Raw genomic sequence first — 22276 nt, 5'->3', positions numbered from 1 at the left:
CCCCTAAATCTGTCCTGTATCATCTTAATCCACAAGATGAGCTGCCCAGACACAATGAGGAGCTGGCAGGTGTGGACATACAGCATGCTGATTGTGCAGCTTCTCCAGTAAGGTGCTATCAGTGGCTTGAGGAAAATGGCTTTCTTCATTGATAAGGGCTAGGAGGCCAAGTTTCTAGAAGAGAGGGGAAAAAAAAAGGTTAAATATGAATTAAACATTGAATTTTTGCCTCTAAGTACTTTTACAGCTCCTTTCCTCTCTACTCTCTATCAAGTGGTAAAAAGGGCATAGTTTCTCAGACTGAAAAATTCAGAATGACCCACTATAAAGAACTCCAAACTCATTCCATACTGCAAACACTGAACCCCCTGTAATCTGGCGACCAGAACGTTTACAATTGGCCAGTCCACAACCGGGAGGGCAAAGTTTCTGATGCTGACTTAGAATCTCTGGGAAGCCACTCTGCTCACTTGTTGATCTTAAAATATCAACTTCAAAGAGACAATGGGCTTGAAGCAGCCAAGTCCTTAAATTCAACCTTGCACAGTTACATGTATGCTTCCAAATGGTCCATTGTGTTCTAAACATTCACATCTTTCATGTGCGTGTTCGTACAAGCTCTTTTGTTCCCGTAAATATGAATCAGCCCAGCTGGACACCCTTGGGACTGTAACAATTCTTCAACAGTGTGTTACCTTCTCAATCAAGTCCAGGCATTCTCCATTGTCTATCCAGTCAATATCTTCCCACACTAGGCCTTCTCTGTACAAAGATTAAAAAGGTCCAGGTTGTAGTAAAATATCACTTCAAAACTATCCAGTGTAGGGACTCATTTTCTTAAACATTTTGAAATGCAATTCAATGAGTGCTTACCTACTATATTCCAGTTGTTCTAAAGAAAAGATATGTTTGTTGAAATATTCCTGAAGTTTCTCGTTTGCATAGTTTATATTGAACTGCTCAAAGTGATTCACCTAAGGGGGGAAACAATCCAACAAGAGTCTTTAGCACTCTCGCTCTTACATAAAAAGGTAAAGAAAAGGCCAACAAAAATCTGTACAGAAAACACAGCAGAGTTTGTGTCATGAGATCTGCTTAGGAGGATCCCACTCATTGGAAGCACACCTCAAAATTTTCAAATCCAAAGATGTCCAAGATGCCAATAGACTTGAAGTCATCTCTGCCTTTGATCCTGCTGTTGATCTTCTTGATCACCCACTCGAAGCAGCGTGCGTAAAGTGCCATGGCCAACGAGTCCCTGCTGTCTGCCGCCTGAGGGGAAAAGAGACAGAGACATGGGTTCCCTGATGACTGCAGGGAACCGGATGGGCATGGCTATCCGTGCTGCACACAGGAGCCACTCAGTCTATACCCACGCAGCCTGTGTCAAGTGAATCAACACCATCCAGGAAAACACAGCTGTCTAAAGAAAGGGAAACCTGAAGCTTGCTTATTTGCAGCAAGATTCACCTTGAAGCATCAGACTTTCAAATTCAGCTTTACATACTGAGTTATAAGAAAGAATCGGAACCAATATAAACAGCTCTAAATTTGATCAGGTTTATGCCACTAAGTGCGCGTTCCAGGTGGCTCAGTGGTAAAGAATCTGTCTGCCAATGCAGGAGACTAGGGGTCAACCCCTGGGTTGGGAAGATCCCCTGGAGAAGGAAATGGCAACCCACTCCAATGTTCTTGCCTGGAAAATCCTATGGACAGAAGAGCCTGGTGAGCTACAGTTCATGGGGTTGCAAAAGAGTGGGAAACGACTTAGTGACTAAATAACAACAACAATATGACATTAATTAAGACCTGACTTCACTCATTATCATCTTCTCATATTTTACTTTGTGTACATACAAGTTTTCTTCATGGTATGGTTAGCATTTTTATTTATCCAATCCAGAAACAGCTATTAGATGGGCTAGTGCATGTTACTGGCTCAAGGCAAGTTGCAGAGACAAAAATAAATCATACAACATACTGTTGCTTTGCTTTCATTAATAATAATAATTTATTAATTATAATAAAACTAACACCAATTAATAATTATTATTACAGCTGTTTATAAACTCTTACTCTGCACCAGTCACTAAGTTTTCAGTTCGGTAGCTCAGTTGTGTCTGAATCTTTGTGACCACATGGACCGCAGCACACCAGGCTTCCCTGTCCATCACCAACTTCCGGAGCTTGCTCAAACTCATGTCCACTGAGTCGGCAATGCCACTAAGTTTTTAGCATTTATGTATTTTTTACTATCGTCCTTATACATGGCAACCCACCCCAGCATACTTCTCTGGAGAATTCCATGGACAGAGGAGCCTGGCGGGCTCCTGTCCTTGGGGTCACAGAGTCGGACATGACTGAATGACCACTACCTTCACATCCTTGTCTTGGGGCTTCTCTGGTGGCTAAAAAGGTAAAGAATCCGCCTGCAATTTGGGACACCCAGGTTTGATCTCTGGGTAGGGAGAGCCTCTGGAGAAGGGAATGGCTACCCACTCCAGTATTCTTGCCTGGAGAATTCCATGCACAGAGGAGCCTGGTGGACTACAGTCCATAGGTTCACAAGGAGTCGGACATGACTGAGCAACTAACACTTTATTTTCATCCTTGTCTTACAGAAGGGGAAACTGAGGCACCGTGAATAAATTCCCAAGACGAGAATATAGTAAGCTGAAGACTCAGGACGCAGACTCAGAAAATCTCCCCCAGTCCTATTCTTCTTAAAGATTCTGCTACGCTGTCTCTAAGACGACCACTGAACCACTTTGCCTATCCCCTCAACATGGACGTCTTACTTTGATCCTGAGCCAAAAGCATTCAAATGGATCGCTGCAGTTACTTATTCAAATCAAAACCATGGATCTGCAGACCCAGAGGCATCTTTAGAAGTTGCTCTGAGGGCCACACACGTACCTGCTGAATGTTGAGAGGTGTAAGGATCTCCTCCCCCCGGAGGAACATGGACCTCTGGGTCAAGGCGTCTGTGAGCTGTGCCGGGTCCAGCCCAAGTAACTCTGCAGACCTGCCCAAGGCTGGGGAGGAAGGACAAGGTGAAAATGGATACACAACCCCAAGAAGGGACAGCCCATGGGAACCCAAATGGGTGCAAAGCCAATGCCACCAAGCGACACAGTAAAGCAGAGAATATTCCTAAGTCCCTCGGGCAGGACCTAGAGGACACATGTTCTACTGGCAGGCTTTTCACTCCCTAAATGAGTCTTAGGTTTACGGCAAACAACCTGGTACTTGGAACAAGTGCGGTCCAGAGAACCCCCCTGGCAGGTTCCCCAAGACGCTATCAGAGGTTTGCAAGGCCCATAACTATTTCAATAGTAAGACTAGCTTTTTTTTTTTTTTAGTGATAAACTCTGTTATTTGCTTTTTCACTCTCATTCCCTCACAAGTATACAGAAGAATATTCCAGAGGCCACATGACATGAGTAGCTCAACAAGCTGAAGGCAGAAATGGAAGCCAGCTGTCCTTCATTACACCAGATATTTCAAACAGTTACAAAATCATTAGACAATGTCAGTCGTTATTGACTTGCTCTTTTTTGTTTTGGAACATGGCCTTTCAAATAAAATACTACTTATTTTACTATATGCAAGGGGTTGGTTACAGTTATTTTAAAGTAAATCTATTATTATTTTTTAACTATCTCTGCTTTTATTTCTAAAGGGCTTCCCTGGTGACTCAGACGGTAAAGAATCGCCTGCAGTGCAGGAGACCTGGGTTTGATCCCTGAGTCAGGAAGACCCCCTGGAGAAGGGAATGGCTACTCACTCCAGTTTTAACTGCCTTTGTTTTCATTTCTAAAGCAGTAAGCATCCACAGGTATGATCCATGGGAAGGAGAACTACAGGCCTCTAGCCCTGGGCAACTCGAGGGCCACTTTGAACTTACACTCATCCAGTTCTCAGCCTCTATGCCCTCATCCACTGCATCCACCAGAAAAGTTTAAAGAATAAATCACTCCAGGAAAATGACAACTGACATTGTAACATGTATGTTAACTCACTTAGTCTTAAGACATCTCCGCTGTGCACTTTACAGTGAGAAGTCATGAGTGTTGAAGGGATAACTAACCCAAGGAAACAGCTTGTGGCAGAGCCGCAAGTCATCCTGGCTTGAAAACCAACGGTCTTAACCATTCCACTACGGCAGCCCTCAGTAGCCAGGAATTAACTACAATGACACTACACGCCTGACTCAAGACATTCTTCCTACATCAAATTCTTGTTGCCCCTATTTCCTCTTATTGGCCCACTTTCCTTCTTTCTTAGCAGAAAATGAGAACACAGCCACCATTCCATGCAGTAATCACTTGTTTGATGCTTTGACCCTTTATTAGCTGACCTTTCACATCAAACTTCTGTAGCTCTTCTTCTAGGGCTCAATTTGTCAAAGGCCAGACAGAAAATATTTGAGATCTACATTTCTTATGAGGCAAAAGCCAAGGAAGTGAAGCAGGGAGAAGCAACCTTACCCGTTTTGAAGGAAACTTGTGCCCCACCAGCAGTGATAAATTCTATATTCCCAAGATGTAATATACCAGCAAGCAACCTCAACACTTCCCGAACTTCTTCCTTGCTAAACTGCATGACCTCCATTGCCATCTGGAAGGAAACAAGGTTAGTTTTTCATCTTTTTTCATACTAAAAAAAATGAAAATGGTCAATACTCAATACAGTTACTAAGTACAAGGCAAGAAAGCAAGAAATATTGGGGGTTGGCCAAAAATTTCATTGGGGATTTTCCATTAGATGCTGCAGGAAAAAATTGAACACATTTTTCGGTCAACCCCTTTTATATGACAAACACTTTAAATGGGCACACATAAAAGAAAAGCAAGACATTAGGAAAGAATTGTATGATACTTAAGAGATAACCCAATCAATAAGATAAAAAAAAAATAAGTATCTGCTTTACACACAAGACTCCTGTTTATGCCAGAAAAGAATTACTCCAGAGAGTCATAGTAATGATAGCGACAAAAAATTTCTTTCTATGTGTATCAAAATGTAAGGGAACATTTATTTTCTTACACATAAAAAATAGGGGGCATGGGGTGGGGAGGGAGGTGGGAGGGGGTTCAGGTTGGGGGGACACAACTGCACCCGTGGCTGATTCATGTCGATGTATGGCAAAACCATCACAATATTATAAAGTAATTATCCTCCAATTAAAATTGATTAATTTTTTAAAAAGAAAATGTCAGGGGTGGGGGATACTTCATGAGACTTCTCCAGTATAAATTTGGGGACTTGTCTTATCGGTTAAAAGAAGCAGGGACCCTGATAAGTAGAATGAAATTCTCCATCAGGGGTTCTAACAAGAGAAGAAACTTCTGCTCCTTTTGTAAAAGATGCTGATGGAAAAACTGAACGGATCTAGATTTGTCTTCCCTGACAGTCATCACACTGCTATTCCCCATTTCTCCAAAGGATTTTTAAGGTCTTACTTTGGCCTCTGGATACTAAGTAGAAGTTAACACAATGCTGATTTGAAAAAAAATAAAACAGAACAAGCACCAACAGGGGCTTTGTTCCCCAGAAAGTTTCTGAACTGAAACCAGGCATCTTCTGAATCAGATCAAAGATTTGCTCATTATCTCTTAGGATTTAGGAGACATATTCTTGTCAAGAAAAGAGCCAGCTACCCTCTCCCACTCCTACTCTACACATACACACACGGATGCACGCACACACACACACGTGCAGAACAGAGGACGGAACTGCTGGCAATATGAATGAAAATAACCTACAAAGAGAACTCAGACCCATGATCACTACAATGACCACTGGAAAGGGAAGAAGGAAGCCACATAGCACTGTGAAGCCACAGAAGCTGCAAGAGGAAACGACTGGAGATTTTAAATTATGAAAAGTAATTTCTTTAAGAGGAAAGAAAAAAAAAAAAGCCAGAAACAAAGGGCAAAAACAATAAACAGGAAAACAAAATTAAAAGAAAAAACTGCATAAGGCAAGGAACCAACAGCTATATTAAGAGACACATGACGCAGTAAAATAAAATAGGCACCTTTTGTAAGAGGAAATGCAAATCACAGAGAAATGTTTTCCTTCCTAGAAATCCAACACGTGCATATTGAAGAAAATGAGATAACGTCTATTAAATTAACAAAAATTTTTCCGAATGATAAAATGGGTAAAAGTGGGGTATTTATGCAGTGGTCACTCACTGGTAGTATAAGTCAGTATAATCTTTTTGGAAAAAACAAGATTATGGGTCAGCGTTGGGCTGGACCACCTAGGTACATAATCTTAAAATGTTCAGAGAAGTTACACAAGTTTCTCAGGGTTACAAAACCAAGATTCAAAGTCAGGCCTGACGAACACAAAGTCTAGGAACTTACTCTCCATTCGGTTGTATGCTTTTTTTTCTTTTTACGTCCTTAGAAAGTCAGTCGCCTATGTAATCACCCTTAATTTCAGTGCTGGAATTTTTTTATTTTTAGCTACCATATGTGGCATGCGGGATCCTAGTTCCCTGTGCAGGGATCAAAACCATGCCCCCCTGCATTGGGTGTGCAGAATCTTATCCACTGTACCACTAGGAAGTTCCAATGCTGAAGATTTGTTTCAAAGAAAATCTCGACAGGAAAGAAAGCTTTTTAAAATATTCACTATCTTAACAACACTTTCAGAGAAAAAAAAAGTTCTAGCTCTTCTACAATCAGACAAGTCAAATATAGTAAGTAAACTTGTTATAGAACAGTATATAGTTTTTAAAGGAAATTATCAACATTACATAGACACATGATATTTATGATAGCTTTATGCAAAAAGTACTAAATTATATTTGTGCAACTAATTTTTTTTAAGAAAATCAGGCTGGGAACAAAATCTACAAAATTGAAAATAGTTGCAATGTTACCACTGGCAGGCTAATGGACATTATATTCATATCTTTTAATATTGTTGACATGTTTTTACTATAACAACTGAGTCTGTTAATGGGTAAATGGATAAATAAATTGCTGTCTATTCAATGGAATACTATTCATTGTAAAAAGAAACAATCCTGTTAGGTGCAGTCTGGATGTGTGAAAGAAGCCAGAGAGAGAGGAGAAGAGATTTTATACGATTTCATTTTCAGGAAACTCTAGAAAAGACACATTTTTCTAGGTTTCCTAGGGCTAGGGAGTCTGGGATTGTCTAGGAAGGGGGACAAGAAATCTTTAGGGTGTAGAATTGTCCTTCAGTTTGATCGTGGTTGTGGGTACACGAGTGCATAAATTCAAATTTTACTTTATATGCTTTATATGAGGGCATTTTATTACATGTACATTATAACTTAATAAAAGGGACTACAAAAAAAATAAAAATAAAAAGACCATGAATTGTTTAACAGAGTAAGAGAAAAGACTATCATTTTATGGGTACAGACAAAAATTGATGCCAAGAATAAGAACTATCAGTCAAGTGCTCATCAATTTTTAAAAACCCATGGGAAAGCAATTATTCAAATTTACTTATTCTAAAAGCAAAGAAATATGGCTAAGAAATACAGAATATCTATTATGCTCAAGACTTTAAAACAGTAGTAGTAGTAGTAACGTTAGTCACGTCTGATGCTTTGCGACCCCACGGACTATAGCCTACCAGGCTCCTCTATCCATGGAATTCTCCAGACAAGAATACTGGAGCCGGTTGCCATTTCCTTCTCCAGGGGATCCTCCCGATCCAGGGATCAAACTCGTGTCTCCTGCATCGCAGGCAGGTTCTTTACCATCACTGCCAGCAGGGAAGCTTTTCAAAACAGTGGTAAGGACCAATTTAGATGTTTGCAAAATAACTATAAAGCATCTATGCCATGCTAAAGTTAATAATTTTTTTTTTGATTAAAGTTTTCCTCATGTAGCACAGGACCTCTTCAACACTAATTTATGAAAATTTTCTAAGCTCGTCTTAGGATGACCATAGAGATAAAAGATTTCACTGTAACTCACTAGCCTGGACTTTATATAACACTAAACAAATAAGACCTTCCATAGAGAACAGACTTGTCAAGGGGGAGGGGAGTCAGAAGAGGGCTGGATTGGGAGTTTGGGATTAGTGGATACAAAATATTATATACAGAATGGATAAACAAGATCCTATTGTATAGTACAGGGAACTATCTTCAGTATTCTAGAATAAGCCATAGTGGAAAATATGAAAAAGAATCTGTATACATGCACACATATATAACTGAATCACTTGGCTGTATAATAGAAACTAACACACTATAAATCAACTATACTTCAAGTTTTAAAAATCTCCTCTATACTTGCAGGGAAAAAAAAGGAAGGTCTTCAAAAAATAAGTTCACAGTAGCAGAAAACTGCAAACTGTAAAATAAAAAATATCAAAAGATGCTCCATGAAAAAAATTATTGGTTAAGCTCTGAAAATACAAAGATTACATATGAGACATGAAAGCAAATGAATAAAGTGTGCTTTCTGTATGAAATTTGTGATTTCTTCACTCTCAAGTTTAACTCTAAGCGAATTAGGAGTGTGGTGACAAGCATCAATCACGTGCCATGGGGTAACATAATGGCTGGAACCAATTAACACCAACCAGCATAGGCGTGGCCACTCACCCCTGCCAGCCAGAGTCTCCATTCACTGTTTACTACCGTCCTATTTGCAGTCTTAAAGTAGCCACTTTAAGACTTTTCTAAAATTTTTATTGAAATATAGTTGATTTACAATGCTGTTAAGCCTCTTTATAATTATCTTTTCTCAACAACATGGCTCAAGACTTAAAAAAAAAACAAAAAAAAACAAAAAACCCTGGGAAATTCTCAGTACAGTTCAGAAGCATGAAACAGCAATTTAGCTATAAAACTGGCACAAAGTCATACAAAATGTTTTCAATAAAGTCTTTAATAAGCACATAAAAAACAGGTGATTGTGAAAGTGTGGGGTGGGAGTCAGAAGGAAGCCAGGCTTTTCACAGTGGAAGCAAACAGTGAAGAGGAGTGAATTTTAGGTACAAAAAGTAAATCCACTTGGGTCTCAGCTGTGAGGTGGGGGTACCATCTAAGGAAGCCAAGGGTCCTCAGGTGAACTGTGAATAAATGGATTGAATAAGATGGGGTGGGAGGGGAGTTGTCTGGGCGCAGTAAATCACGAGTGAAGGATCACTACTTTGAAAATTTATTATGTAATCTTATATTAGGAGAGATTATAGTATTGTATAATATAAAATTAGCTTCTACTCCCGAATTTTCCAACACTGAAAGAGACTGAAGTTTTCAAATATGGCAAAATCGAGGTATAAAGTCAGTCTTTTAAAATTTCTACTGGGGCATAGTTGATTTACAATGTTGTCTCAAGTTCCAGCTGTACAGCACAGCGAATCAGTCACACATATGCATGTATCTACTCTTTCCTGGATTCTTCTCCCATATAGACCATCACAGAGTGCTGAGTAGGGCACCCTGCGCTAGACAGTGGGTCCTTGGCACTTATCTATTTTATACCTAGTAGTGTATATGTCGGAGAAGGCAGTGGCACCCCACTCCAGTACTCCTGCCTGGAAAATTCCATGGACAGAGGAGCCTAGTGGGCTGCAGTCCATGGGGTCACTCAGAGTCAGACACGACTGAGCAACTTCACTTTCACCTTTCACTTTCATGCACTGGAGAAGGAAATGGCAACCCACTCCAGTGTTCTTGCCTGGAGAATCCCAGGGACGGGGGAGCCTGGTGGGCTGCCGTCTATGGGGTCGCACAGAGTCAGACACAACTGAAGTGACTTAGCAGCAGTGTATATGTCGGAGAAGGCAGTGGCACCCCACTCCAATACTCTTGCCTGGAAAATTCCATGGACGGAGGAGCCTGGTAGGCTGCAGTCCATGGGGTCGCACAGAGTCAGACACGACTGAAGCGACTTAGCAGCAGCAGTGTGTATGTCAATCCCAATCTTTCTATTCATCCCTCTCACCGACCCCCCAGTGACCATAAATTTATTTTCTACAGCTGTAAGACTTTCTGTTCTGTGGATAAGTTCATTTGCAGCCTTTTTTTAGATTCTACAAATAAGTGATGTCATATGCTATTTGTCTTCCTCTGTCTGACTTACTGCACTCAGTATGACAATCTCCAGGTCCATCCATGTTGATGCAAATGGCACTATTTCATTCTTTTTTTATGGCTGAGAGCCCTCTAAACCTTTATAAGGTCAGACTGATGAGGAGAGAACATAGGGGTAGATGGGTTCACACTGTTAAAAACACAGGTACACCCAGTAAAACCTACATAGTCAGGAAACCCCAGTTCTGGTAGATGGCTGTGAACACCATTACCATTTAATATTTGTGGAGTCAAAAGAATAAAGAGATTATCACTGAAAGACACTTGTTATCCTCCTCACATTTCAACAGCCACCATTCTGGTAGGTCAAATGCAGGCAATGAAAATAAATTCGTTGTTACTATTTTCTTGAAATAGCTTTTCATTCTGACTCAGCAATTTATAGTGCAACCTGGAAGACTACAGAGGAAAAAAAAAAAAAAAAAAAGAGCTATGAAATTTAGTCCATGTTCACTGTCTCTCCCCAGGAAAAACTGGATCCCCTAAGAATGGCTCAGGATCCTTTACAGGTACATATTTATAGTAATGTCAGGTGGTATCAATGAAGAATTTTAAAAATACATAAATTCTCAATGAAATAAGCAAAATTCCTGAAAGGTCCTATTGCCAGAGTATGTTGACATTAAAGCTGATAAAAAGAATAATGATCTTTTTTTAGTAGCTGAAAATACCAGAGGTGACATTTTCATATGTAATTCACAGGAATAATTTCTCTCCGTTAACATTTTAACACATTCTGTAAACAAACGTTCTTGAGTCCCAATAGAATGTGGTCCCTTCCCTTTCTTCAACCCCGAAACCTCTGGGAAAAGGAGCTTTATAGAATTAAAAGTAGGAAGATACAAATTTCAATGGTACTTGATTTTGGAAGGAAATTGAGACAAAGCTATGGTTTTTCCGGTAGTCGTCTATGAACGTGAAAGTTGAACTATTAAGAAGGCTGAGTGTCAAAGAACTGATGCTTCCAAATTGTGGTGCTGGAGAAGACTCCTGAGAGTCCCATGGACTGCAACCAGATCAAACCAGTCAATCCTAAAGGAAATCAATCCTGAATATTCATTGGAAAGATTGATGCAGAAGCTGGAACTCCAATCCTTTGCCTATCTGATGCAAAGAGCAACTCACTGGAAAAGACTATGATGCTGGGAAAGATTGAGGGCAGGAGAAGGGGGCAACAGAGGATGAGATACATAGATAGCATCACCAACTGCATGGACATGAATTTGAGCCAACTCTGGGAGATAGTGAAGGACAGGGAAGCCTGGTGTCCTGCAGCCCATGGGATTGCAAAGAGTCGGACTTGATTTAGCAACCGAACAACAACAGGAGACAAATTACATGATGAAACAACAGCATAATCTATCCCAGTCATCCTAATTTCTTTAACAGAATATAGCGATTATATAGATGGTTTGCTCACTACAGTCTCCTTATTGCTAGAGCAGTGCCTGCCTGGCACACAACAGATGCTTAAAAATGCTGAAGGCAGAAAATCAACTTTAGAGCCAGAAGTGTTCAGTGTCTCTTTAACCACCTGTATCACTCTTGGTTATAGAGCGCTATGCAAGACAGAAAGATGGGTTGGCTGGTACTGATATAATACTTTATACTCCTGTATTATAGAAATCATGATTTGATAAAAGTGTTAGTCACTCAGTCGTGTCAACTCTGTGCAACCCCATGGACTGTAGCCCACCAGGCTCCTCTGACCATGGACTTCTCCAGGCAAGAATACTGGAGTGGGTTACCATTTCCTTCTCCAGGGGATCTTCCTGACCCAGGGATTAAACCTGGGTCTTCCACATTGCAGGCAGATTCTTTACTGACTGAGCCACCAGGGAAAGACCTATGATTTGGTGATATAATCATATAATCATTAAAACTGACATAGTCATTGTAAAAATACTCTAACAGAATAATAAAGAATAAAATAAAACCCTAGAATTCTGCTCTGAGATAACACTTTTGAATTATTTTAGCGTATTTTCTGCATACATACTATACATACATGACATATATACGCTTACTTTTCAAATGAAACATTATATCATGCTGTATTATGCTTTCCTCACTTATAGAATAAACAAGTTTTTCCTTACTGTTAAACATACATGAACATGGTTTTGCGAGCTACAATGGATCTTAAAGATATAATAAATTATTTGAGCCATCCCCCAACTGATTATTTTTGTAGGTTTTGGAGGAGAGAATTTCACTTTTTTATAGAAAAGAATATTTTTCCTCCTTTCTGAGAAGTAGCACATTATTATTTTTTTTTTTTCTGGCTGCATTGCTTCAATCTTCCAGAAAAATGCTAAATAAGAGCAAAAATCACATGCTCCTGATTTCAACGAATACCAGCTAAGTCTTCACTGACATTTCTGATGGGTCAACACTAAAAAGTAATTGCAAAGCAAATATTTAAGAATCTATAAATAGAATTCCTCTAAGTCTGTTGTGTACATTCATTATGTCAATTTCACATCGAAACTTTTCTTCCCTTCTAGATGACATGTCCTTTCATCGCAGGACCAAATTCCAAATGCCAAAAACCTATCATTTCAACTTAAAAATAAAAACTAGCAATCACTGCAAGAGGACCAAGCTCCACAAGTTTCCTTGTAGCCTTTAGAAGCAGTGCACAGTTTTGAATCAGAAAATGATGCCCCCAGAGGAAGCCGTCAGACTACCTTCCCCGAGCACTCCTAGGACTAGGAAGGGCCTTGCTGCCCACTGCACCCTGGCGGCCAGTGAGCCGCTCAGTGTGGGCCTGCAGTGACTCTGTAACTTGGATAACAAGGAGTATCTCACTGCAAACATCCACGTTCTAGCACAAAGTGAGTGGAGGAAGCTCATGTAGTGAAAGAAGTCTCAGGCATCAGAAGAAGATTGAGAGAAAATTTTAAATAAATACTTGAACATTTCATAAAATTCAATTAGCAGGGCCAAATCCTGTACTGCCTAGGGTAGATACACAGCAGTGGTGCTGTTAGCAGAGGTTTTTTGGTTAACAGGTTGAAGGAAGGAGAGAGGACAGAGACATCTTTTTGCATTATATGTGGCAGAATGTGACATCTTTAAAAGGAACGCTGAGGCGAAGGTGATCATGATACTATAAGCCTAGTCAGGTTTTATTTTCATTTCAGTTTAAGGGCACATACATTAGACATTGGGAAATGACGTGTGGTATATATCCACTTAAAAATATACTTTGCTTCCATTTCAGAAGGTATCCTCGTGAACAGTCTAGAAGAGCAAACGGCGATACAGAATCAAGTTGTCGACAACAACTACAAAGACAAATCTAGGTGCGTGGAAATCAGGGGCTACCACCTGCCTCCTGGTTAGAGTCTAGGATTTGAAGTTAGACTCTCTCTAGATACTGGTTCTGTTAGGTGCTGTGTGTTGTTAGGCTGGTCACCAACCTCTCTGAGTCACAGAATATAGACAACCATATTTCTACCCTCACAAGGTTGTTAGAAGCAGAGGGATGGTTAAGTCCTCATAGTAAGCACTCAATCAGTGTTAGCTCCATTTATGAATGAACTCTATCTATAGACTCCAACTGCTGAAGGCACAACTCCAGCAGAAGAACAGACCACACTGATGAAATCTACTGGCCACACTCATCCACGCCCAGGTTTCCTAAATGCAGTCCTTGGGGTATTCAAAAACTGCAGGATACAGCAGGGGTCCACAGCAAAGTGTCTTAAGATGACCACTGTTTGTGCAGTAAGAATCACTTACCAGAATCAGGCTATGAGAACAGGATGAGACCCAACAGTCACCTGGTCTAACAGTCGACAGATTTCTTTTGAACTGTGGAATCAATTACTTAGAACAATTTTTAATTGTAAGCCCTGAAACAGATGATCTGCTTACTCCAGTACCAAACCTGTGATTTTTCTTTTGTTTCGTTTTTCTGAACGCTATTCCAAGCCAATCCCCATCTCTCCTGAATACAGACATTCACCCATCTTCTAAGAGAGAGGATTCCCTTCCAGGAGTTGGAATAAAAAGGACCTATTCTCGCAGAGCAGTACAAATGTGACTATTAAAAAGTTTTTTGAAACAGAAAATGTAAGTTGTCAATTTCATTCTTTTTTTTTTGCAGGGGTGGGGGTGGAGGTGGAGTCACCCTTATAAAGGAAGATAGGCAAGTAACTTACAATTACTTCCCTAAAGGATTCCTGGTCACTGATTGTCCTGTCTGTTACACATCCAGACTGATTCAAGTAGTGGTAGTTTTCTGGCACAGATAAATAAAATTCTTCTACAAAAAGAAAAACAAAAACATAACATCAGTACTTGACTGGCCAGGATAAGACAGAACTCAAAAGAGTTTCCACTTTGCAACTTTATTTTTTAAAGTATGGAAAATAATTTTATGCTTGTAATAGCTCACTAATAAGATGAAAATGTTCTCAGACTGTATGATTTCAATACCTTTAGACCATGAAATTTTTGCACCTGTTTTATGTCCCTGGATGTGCTCTAGTGTCTCCCAGTTTATAGTCTATGGGAACTTGAATAGAATTTGTCTCCTACCGTTGTGTGAAAATTGTACAAATCTTAATTATGTTGAATTGGCTCATGCTGCTTTTCACGTCTACTATATCCTTCTACTTTTCTGTATAGTCTTTCTATTAATTTCTGAGAGTTTGATACTGAAACTCCAACTAAAAATCAAAATTTATCTACTGACATAATTGTAATACATAGTGAAATTATATGTAACTTTGTTCTATATTTTCCAAGTCTCCTGCAAATGTGTTATCATACTTTCATAAGCTAACAAATATAAAAGAAAGAAAAAAAGATTAAAACATTCTCTCTTCATCATCATCTAGGGAAAATAAAATTATCAGATTAGAAGGGGTAGAAGAAAACACTACTGAAAAAAGCAACTGATGTGGATCCTGTGTGTGTGTGTTTTTTTTTAATCAAATGTTTAGAAATTTGCTTTATTAGCGTAGGATTTAAAAGTAAAGCCAGTTGTGATACATTATGTATTTTTCACAAATATACTTTAAATCAGACAAGAATAAGATGCCAAAACATATCAAAAAAACTCAAGCTTTCTCTCCTGATGATTTTCACTCTATAGCATCTGGTTCTACATGCACTCAGGATCTTTGATCATCTCACACATTTCGTTTCAAATGGTGGAAGACCAACAAAGTCCAGTCTTCTCTTTCACAGATGGGTTGTAAAGGGAAATGTCTCTGCAGCAGCTCCATCACTCACCTCTCTCTTCATGTCCTAGCCCTGCCAGCAGTGCATAGAATATGTGATAATTCCTTTCCCCGGGGTTTTGCCTTACTACTCGGTTCTGTGAAGAGAAGAAATCAGATTTCTATTCGGAGATGTTTCCTCTGATTAATGACCAAGAACCATAATTGCTGAAAACTGTTAAAGATAACGTGAATTAAATCATGCTCACTTACTTTTTCTAATAAATCTTCATGTGAAAAGCAATGGCAAGTCAAGGAACAGAACAAGGATACAGGATGCTTCATTAGTCTTTAGTTTTCTACTCTTTGTTACCCAAATAATTACAATTCTTTGTGTCTTGGACATTCTGACTTCCGGTGCCAAAAGATAAGCAAACAAAACAGACTACTTCATCAAAATCCAACTTCAAACAGGATACGTGTGCCCTAGAAGGCATCAAACCTATTTGAAACAACTGATTATTTCAAACAACTAATTGCTCAGTCATGTCAGACTCTTTGGGACCTCATGGACTGTAGCCCGCCAGGCTCCTCTGTCCATGGAATTTTCCAGGAAAGAATACTGGAGTGGGAAGCCATTCCCTTCTCCAGGGGATCTTCCCAACCCAGGGATTGAACCCCAGTCTCCTGCATTGCAGGCAGATTCTTTACCATCTGAACCACCAGGGAAGCCCACGATATTTGATGAGAAGTCCAAATTTTCAGATTAGGGACATGAAATCAGAGATTCCCAAAAGAAAGAGGGCCCCTTATTTCCTAGGATAATTAACAGGTCAAGCAGAGTAAAACAGGAGCAGTAACAAGGTAGAACCAGAAATGAATGTTTCATATTCTATGTCTGTTTTAAGAAAAACCAAAGAACAGCTTCTACTAGAGAGTCAAACACTAATACACAAAAGCCAAATGAAACAGGATACAATCTACAATTCTACCGCCCTGGATGTTTCCCTTCTGGCCGACGTTCAGCTGAACAAACTTCCCGAAGCGACTGGAGTTATTGTTGTACACAGTCTTGGCATTGCCGAAGGCTTCCATGATGGGGCTGAAAAAAAAAAAAAAAAAAACCCAGGACAACAGTGAGAGGCAATCAGGGTCCGTGTAATTAACAACAGTCCTCACCAATGGCAAAATAGACAAGTGCACAAGAAATCTGAAAGCAAAGGGCCCTACAGCAATTATGTTTATTTACAGAAGGACCAGATTTCCCAGTACTTGCTGAAATGGGTTTATAATGTGAGTCCATCTCAAGGGGGAGAGCTTGCAGCTGGTTGTGTGGGCAAAGGATGCTACCAAGAGTCAAGGAGGCCATGCGGGCTGGTCCCCACCCAAATTAGTTTATTTACGCAAGTCAAGGGTTGTGCGTGCACACACACACACACACACGCACACACACATGAATTCTAGGAACTGAAAAATTCCCCAGTCCTGGAAATTTCACTCATTTGTTGTATGTCCCGGGGGAGCTCATTTAACTTCCTTGGGTCTCCTCCAGCTGTAAAATGTGGTCAGACTAGGTCTGTGGTCAGACTAGGTCAGGGGTCAGACATCTTTTGCTGTAAAGGATCAGATAATAAACACTTTTCGGCTTTGTGGGCTATGTGGTCTCTGATGCAATTACTCAGCTCTGCCATTAGAGTGCAAAAGCAACTACAGACAAGATGGCAAACGAGTGTGTCTGTGTTTCTATAAAGTTTTATTTATAAAACCAGGCTGCAGGAGGAAAATGAAAATGGCCCAGAGAAAGACTGGTGGTGATGGCTGCACAACAACACAAATGTACTTAATGCTACTAAGCTGCACATCGAAAAATATTTAAAGTCATACATTTTGTTATGTATATTTTAGCACAATTTAAAAAATAAATTTTGAAGTCTAAAAAGACAAACCAAAATAGGCTGCAGGATACAGGTGTCAGGCTGGAGTCAGCTGACTTCTGGACTAATTTTTAAATAATAGGACCTATAAAGTCTCTGTGGGTTCTAGGACCTTAAAAGGTACCAATCAGACATGGGACAATTACACATTTTAATTAGAATTTCAGAGAGCACTGTACCAAGGCTCTCTTTCAAGCTCTGAGGTCATTGCCATTGATGCCGAATTGTTTTGCCACCTGAGAGGCTGAAGAAGTGACGTGGAAGTTGCTCAGTCACGGCCAACTCTTTGCGACCCTATGGACTGTAGCCCACCAGGCTCCTCCATCCATGGGATTTCCCAGGCAGTAAGGCTAGAGCGGGTTGCCATTTCCTTCTCCAGATCTTCCTGACTCAGGGATTGAATCTGGGTCTACTGCATTAAGGGCAGATTCTTTACCACCTGAGTCACCAGGGAAGACCCTGGTAAGAGGCTACACAATACCATTCTGCCCACAAGACGCCTCCCAAGAGTTGACTGCTGAGCTCTCTGCAACGTGCTGAAATTTCTGCTGATAACAAGGCCTCCAAACAGCCAGTCAGGAGCTGCCCAGCAGGAGGCAGCTCTGAATGTTCCTCACTCCTTTGCTCAAACCTGGCCCAGCAATGGAGGATCAGGTCACCAGAAATCTCCACCTGCGTGTAGAGACTTCTTCTTGAGCAATCATGAAAGCCACATCAAGAAACAGGGCAGACAGAACCCCGAGTTTCAACTACTTCCTGAAATCAGTGGTACAGTGAGGACTGTGGATCCTGTTTGCTGGAACAGGAAACACGATGGGAAAATACCTGCTCTCAAGAATGGCTTGCTCGACCGACGAGGTCTTCTCCTTCGATGACAAGTCCACAGACTGCTGACTGATGGCTGATAAAAACTTGAGGATCAGCTTTGTGCTCTCGGTTTTCCCTGCGCCACTTTCACCACTGGAAGATAAAATGGAGATGTTTATACCGCTAGTGAAAAAAATAAAATAAAATAAAAACCAACTTGGCCGGAGTCACTCCAAGGTGTCCACAAAACAACTCTTGAACAGTGGGAAAGAGATTCAAGTGCTGAGTTACAGGGAAGTGAGGGTCCCTCCTCCTGCTAGCCACACGGCCTAGGTGTTGCCAATGCGTCCCACTAAACAGAAGCCTCCTCTTTGACTAAGCTCAGGTAATAAGACGGACGGGTGCCTTTCATTTCCCTGGTAGCTCAGTTGGTAAAGAATGCACCTGCAATGCAGGTGGGTTCGATCCCTGGGGCGGGAAGATCCCCTGGAGAAGGGAACAGCTTCATCTGGGGCTTTTCAGATGGCGCTAGTGGTAAAGAACCTGCCTGCCAATGCAAGAAATGTAAGAGACGTGGGTTCGATTCCTGGGTTGGGAAGATCTCCTGGAGGAGGGCGTGACAACTCACTCCAGTATTCTTGCCTGCAGAATCCCCAAGGACAGAGGAGCCTGGTGGGCTACAGCCAATGGGGTTGCAAAGTGTCAGATACAACTGAGCGACTAAGCACAGCACAGCAAGCTCTGCAAAGGCCGGAATAGGGGTTTTGTTCACTGAACTGTCTTTGCTGGTGGCCAGCACTTAGTAAATATTAACTATATGAATGAGTACAATAATGGTATCTTTCTGGTAGACATGAATAAAAATGCAATCTTTCATAAATATCGAGGGGACAAAGCAATGAGCCTGAAGGTGCTTGACCCACACTTAGGCATTTTATTCTTGTAATAATATCATGAGGTGGGCAGTGGCTAAGTGTTGGGATCTGAATTGAAGAACAGGTTTGTTTGCGTCTAAAGGAGTAGTAAAAAGACAGAGAACTTAAGAAAAAAGTAAAGCAATCACATAACAGCACCCAAACAACACCACCATCATGGGGTGACAGGCTCACAACTGCTCAAGGGGTGAGATAAACACACGTGGTCCCAACAAGTTCTAAAGAAGCAGTCCCCATTGAGTGTCAAAAGCTGGGAGGTTGTGAACGAGGAATTCTGCAGAAAACACCATGAATGATTAAGTGCCTGTAATGAAGGAGAGGAAATGACTCAGAGATGACACCATCCATGCCCAGCTGGATACTGCAGGAATCTCCATCAATCGAGGCCAATCACTGTAACTCCATTCCCTCTGCAGGTGACAGGGTGGTTGGTCATGGGAAAGGGTCAGGATTCCAGCCAAAGAGACTTAAAGTCAAGCATGCTGAGGGTTTCCTGCATGTGCGTGCGGCGTGTGGGTGGGTGGGGTACGCACGCACACACCCGCGTGTACACACACACACACAAGACCAAGCAAAGTGTCCCTCTGACTGCAGATGGCAAATACCCACAAAGGTGTGGGAAGCCACACCTTTCTCGAGATCAGAAAGCAAAAGCCAAGATAATCAGAGAAGCGCCCAGAGGGAGTGGCTGAACCCACAGCCCTGACCCTGCCCTGCCTTGCGGCCTTAGATGATAAAGGCCCATGCAAGGGACACCAATTCGAGCCGCCTTTTCTGTCGTCGGCAACCAGATGTGGGGCTGCACGTTCATCTCTGCTTCTCTGGTACCAGCCAAGCCTGGGAGCTGGCTCATAGGAGGCATTTAGCAGGAAGGAGTAGCAGAAAGTAAGAGAAAGTTGCATGAAGAAAATTTAAATAATTCTTGATATTTAAAAATACATATACCATCTCCCTAGCAGTTAAATTTTATTAAAACAAAACTGAAAGTGCCAACTTCTCTAGTTACAATGTATGAAACAGAAATATTGTTTTACACGGTCCCCAAACCCATCTCTGTATCTTGCAGCACACAGAGGGGGCTGGCATTTCAACCTCCCTTGTATGAAGGACAGTGATCAGTAACCAGGAATGAACGTGGCCAACTGAACAACACAGCAGCTAAACTGAGCCAGAGGGGTGTATGTTACTTCCACGTCAGGTGGCTAAACCCCCTCAAGGTCCTCTGGGCTCCCTATCTTACCAGCCTGGCATCTAGGTGCCCTCAGGATGGCAAATCTCCAGAACAAAGTGATGGGTACAACAAAGTCAGGGGTCTCACCTTCCCATATGGGGCTGTGAAAGTTGCTCAGTCACGTCCGACTCTTTGTGACCCCATGGACCATACAGTCCATGGAATTCTCCAGGCAAGCCCCCGTTACAGCAATCAGCACAGCTATGACCCTATCGTGATGAACATGGTAACCATATAGCCGTGGAGAAGAGGCTGTTCGAGGTGGATGGCAAAGACTCATCAAGGAGAAGAAAACCCAAAACCTGCACTGTCCTTCACCAGCCTAGGATACTGATCTATCTCTAGGCTTCAGCCCCTATTTTTTTCTCACTGTAGCGAAATTTTTTCAAGCATCTTCTATAAGTACATCTCTGTTAAAAATTGTGGGTACAGCTGCTTCACAATGCTGTGTTGGTTTCTGCTGTACAGCAGAGTGAATCAGTTATGTGTATACACACCCCCTCCCTCTTGGCCATCCGTCTCACTCCTACCCCGCCCTATCCCTTTAGGTCATCACAGAGCACGGAGCTGAGCTCCCCGTGCTACAGGAAGGTTCCCACTAGCTGTCTTTTTACACATGGCAGTGCACGTACGTCAGCCCCAATCCACTCCCACCTCGAAAAATGGTACTGGTTCCCCGGTGGCAATAGAGGCAAAGAACCCGCCTGCCAATGCAGGAGACATAAGAGATGGGGATTCAGTTCCTGGGTCGGGAAGATCCCACGGAGGAGGGCATGGCAACCCACTCCAGTATTCTTGCCTGGGGAATCCCATGGGCAGAGGAGCCTGGTGGGCTACAGTCCATGGGGTCACAAAGAGTCGGACACAACTGATGTGACTTAACACAGCACGGAACCTATTTAGGCTCATCATTGATCCGTAAAGTAAAACTTAAAAAAGGAACTCAGATTTGTGCAACAGTAATTCTCAAACTTGGCTGTGCATGAGAATTACCTGCTGTGTTCCTAATTCGAACCTGTAAGGATAGAACTTAATCAGTAATTTTTTTTTAAACAAATTTCCAAGTGATTCTACTAAGAAGTCAAGGCTGGGAACAACTATTCTCAAAAGCCTTTTCACATAATTCAGATAGGACTGCACCAGGTTACAAAGGGGACATATATAGCGGGCTGGGGAAGTGCGCCATGAACAAGGCAAAGAATAAATATAAATGACTCACAAATTGTCAAAACTCAGAAATATGCCAGATGTCCCCAGACATTAGCATCAAGGTACCAGGACTCACTTCTGTCTTACCCTCCTCGTCCTCCTCCCCTCCCCACCCCTGCCGGTGACTGTGCTGTGTGCTAAGTCGCTTCAGTCGTGTCTGACTCTTTGTTATCCTATGGACCATAGCCTGCCAGACTCCTCTGTCCTTGGGGTTCTCCAGTCAAGAATACTGGAACGGGTTGCCATGCACCCTCCTCCAGGGGATCTTCCCAACCCAGGGATCGAACTAGCATCTCTTTAGGTCTCCTGCATTGGCAGGCGGGTTATTTACCACAAGCACCACCTGGGAAGCCCATTCCCCATTTACCGAGGGTCACAAAACACCACCTTTGAAGCAGTGGACAAAGAGCATCTCTGCAGGGACTTCTTCCCTCCTGAAGTATCCACGGGGCCATGACGCAGCAGGCTGCACTAAGGGCTGGGAAGACAGTCTGGAGACAAACGGCCACGGATGGTATTTATGACCCAGCAGCAGCAGGAGATAAAGAGCCACAAATTATGGCTAATGCTGTCAAGTATGAACCTCAGGAGACAGGAGGAGGCATAATTTAGGTGGAGTAAAGGTTCAGCAAAGACCTTTCCCAGGAAATGACATTTGGACTGAAATGCAGAGACACGCACAAAAGTGAGCTGGGGGAAACCTGAAGGATGGGGAGGGGAGGGTTTGGAGCCTTGAGGGAGGGGCAGATGCCCGCAGAGCCATGGGGAAAGAAAGCGTGTGCTGGGTCCCACTGAGAGGCCACTGTTTTCCGGGCAGGTATGGAACTGGTTCTTTTCCATAGGAGGGAGGGGGAGAGGCTGGTGATGGACTTTCATGGCTA

The 22276-nt window shown here is 41.9% G+C and overlaps 1 protein-coding gene across 1 annotated transcript in view; it reads right to left on the bottom strand.

The window, feature by feature from the left end:
* Positions 1-22276, bottom strand: part of MYO10 (myosin X) — a 256779-nt gene that overhangs the window by 94548 nt on the left and 139955 nt on the right. The window contains exons 5-15 of the mRNA XM_052659151.1: positions 18039-18173; positions 16257-16381; positions 15553-15566; positions 15353-15437; positions 14275-14378; positions 4491-4620; positions 2917-3035; positions 1126-1272; positions 874-974; positions 696-762; positions 82-174 (exon numbers count right to left, since the gene is read on the bottom strand). Of these exons, the coding sequence (XP_052515111.1) occupies positions 82-174; positions 696-762; positions 874-974; positions 1126-1272; positions 2917-3035; positions 4491-4620; positions 14275-14378; positions 15353-15437; positions 15553-15566; positions 16257-16381; positions 18039-18173 (1120 nt within the window). The remainder of the gene's footprint in view (positions 1-81; positions 175-695; positions 763-873; positions 975-1125; positions 1273-2916; positions 3036-4490; positions 4621-14274; positions 14379-15352; positions 15438-15552; positions 15567-16256; positions 16382-18038; positions 18174-22276) is intronic.

This window comes from Budorcas taxicolor, chromosome 20 (assembly GCF_023091745.1).
Source record: "Budorcas taxicolor isolate Tak-1 chromosome 20, Takin1.1, whole genome shotgun sequence".
Classification (NCBI taxonomy): domain Eukaryota; kingdom Metazoa; phylum Chordata; class Mammalia; order Artiodactyla; family Bovidae; genus Budorcas; species Budorcas taxicolor.
Note: the sequence above shows the minus strand (reverse complement) of the source record. Positions and strands in the feature narration are given on the sequence as shown.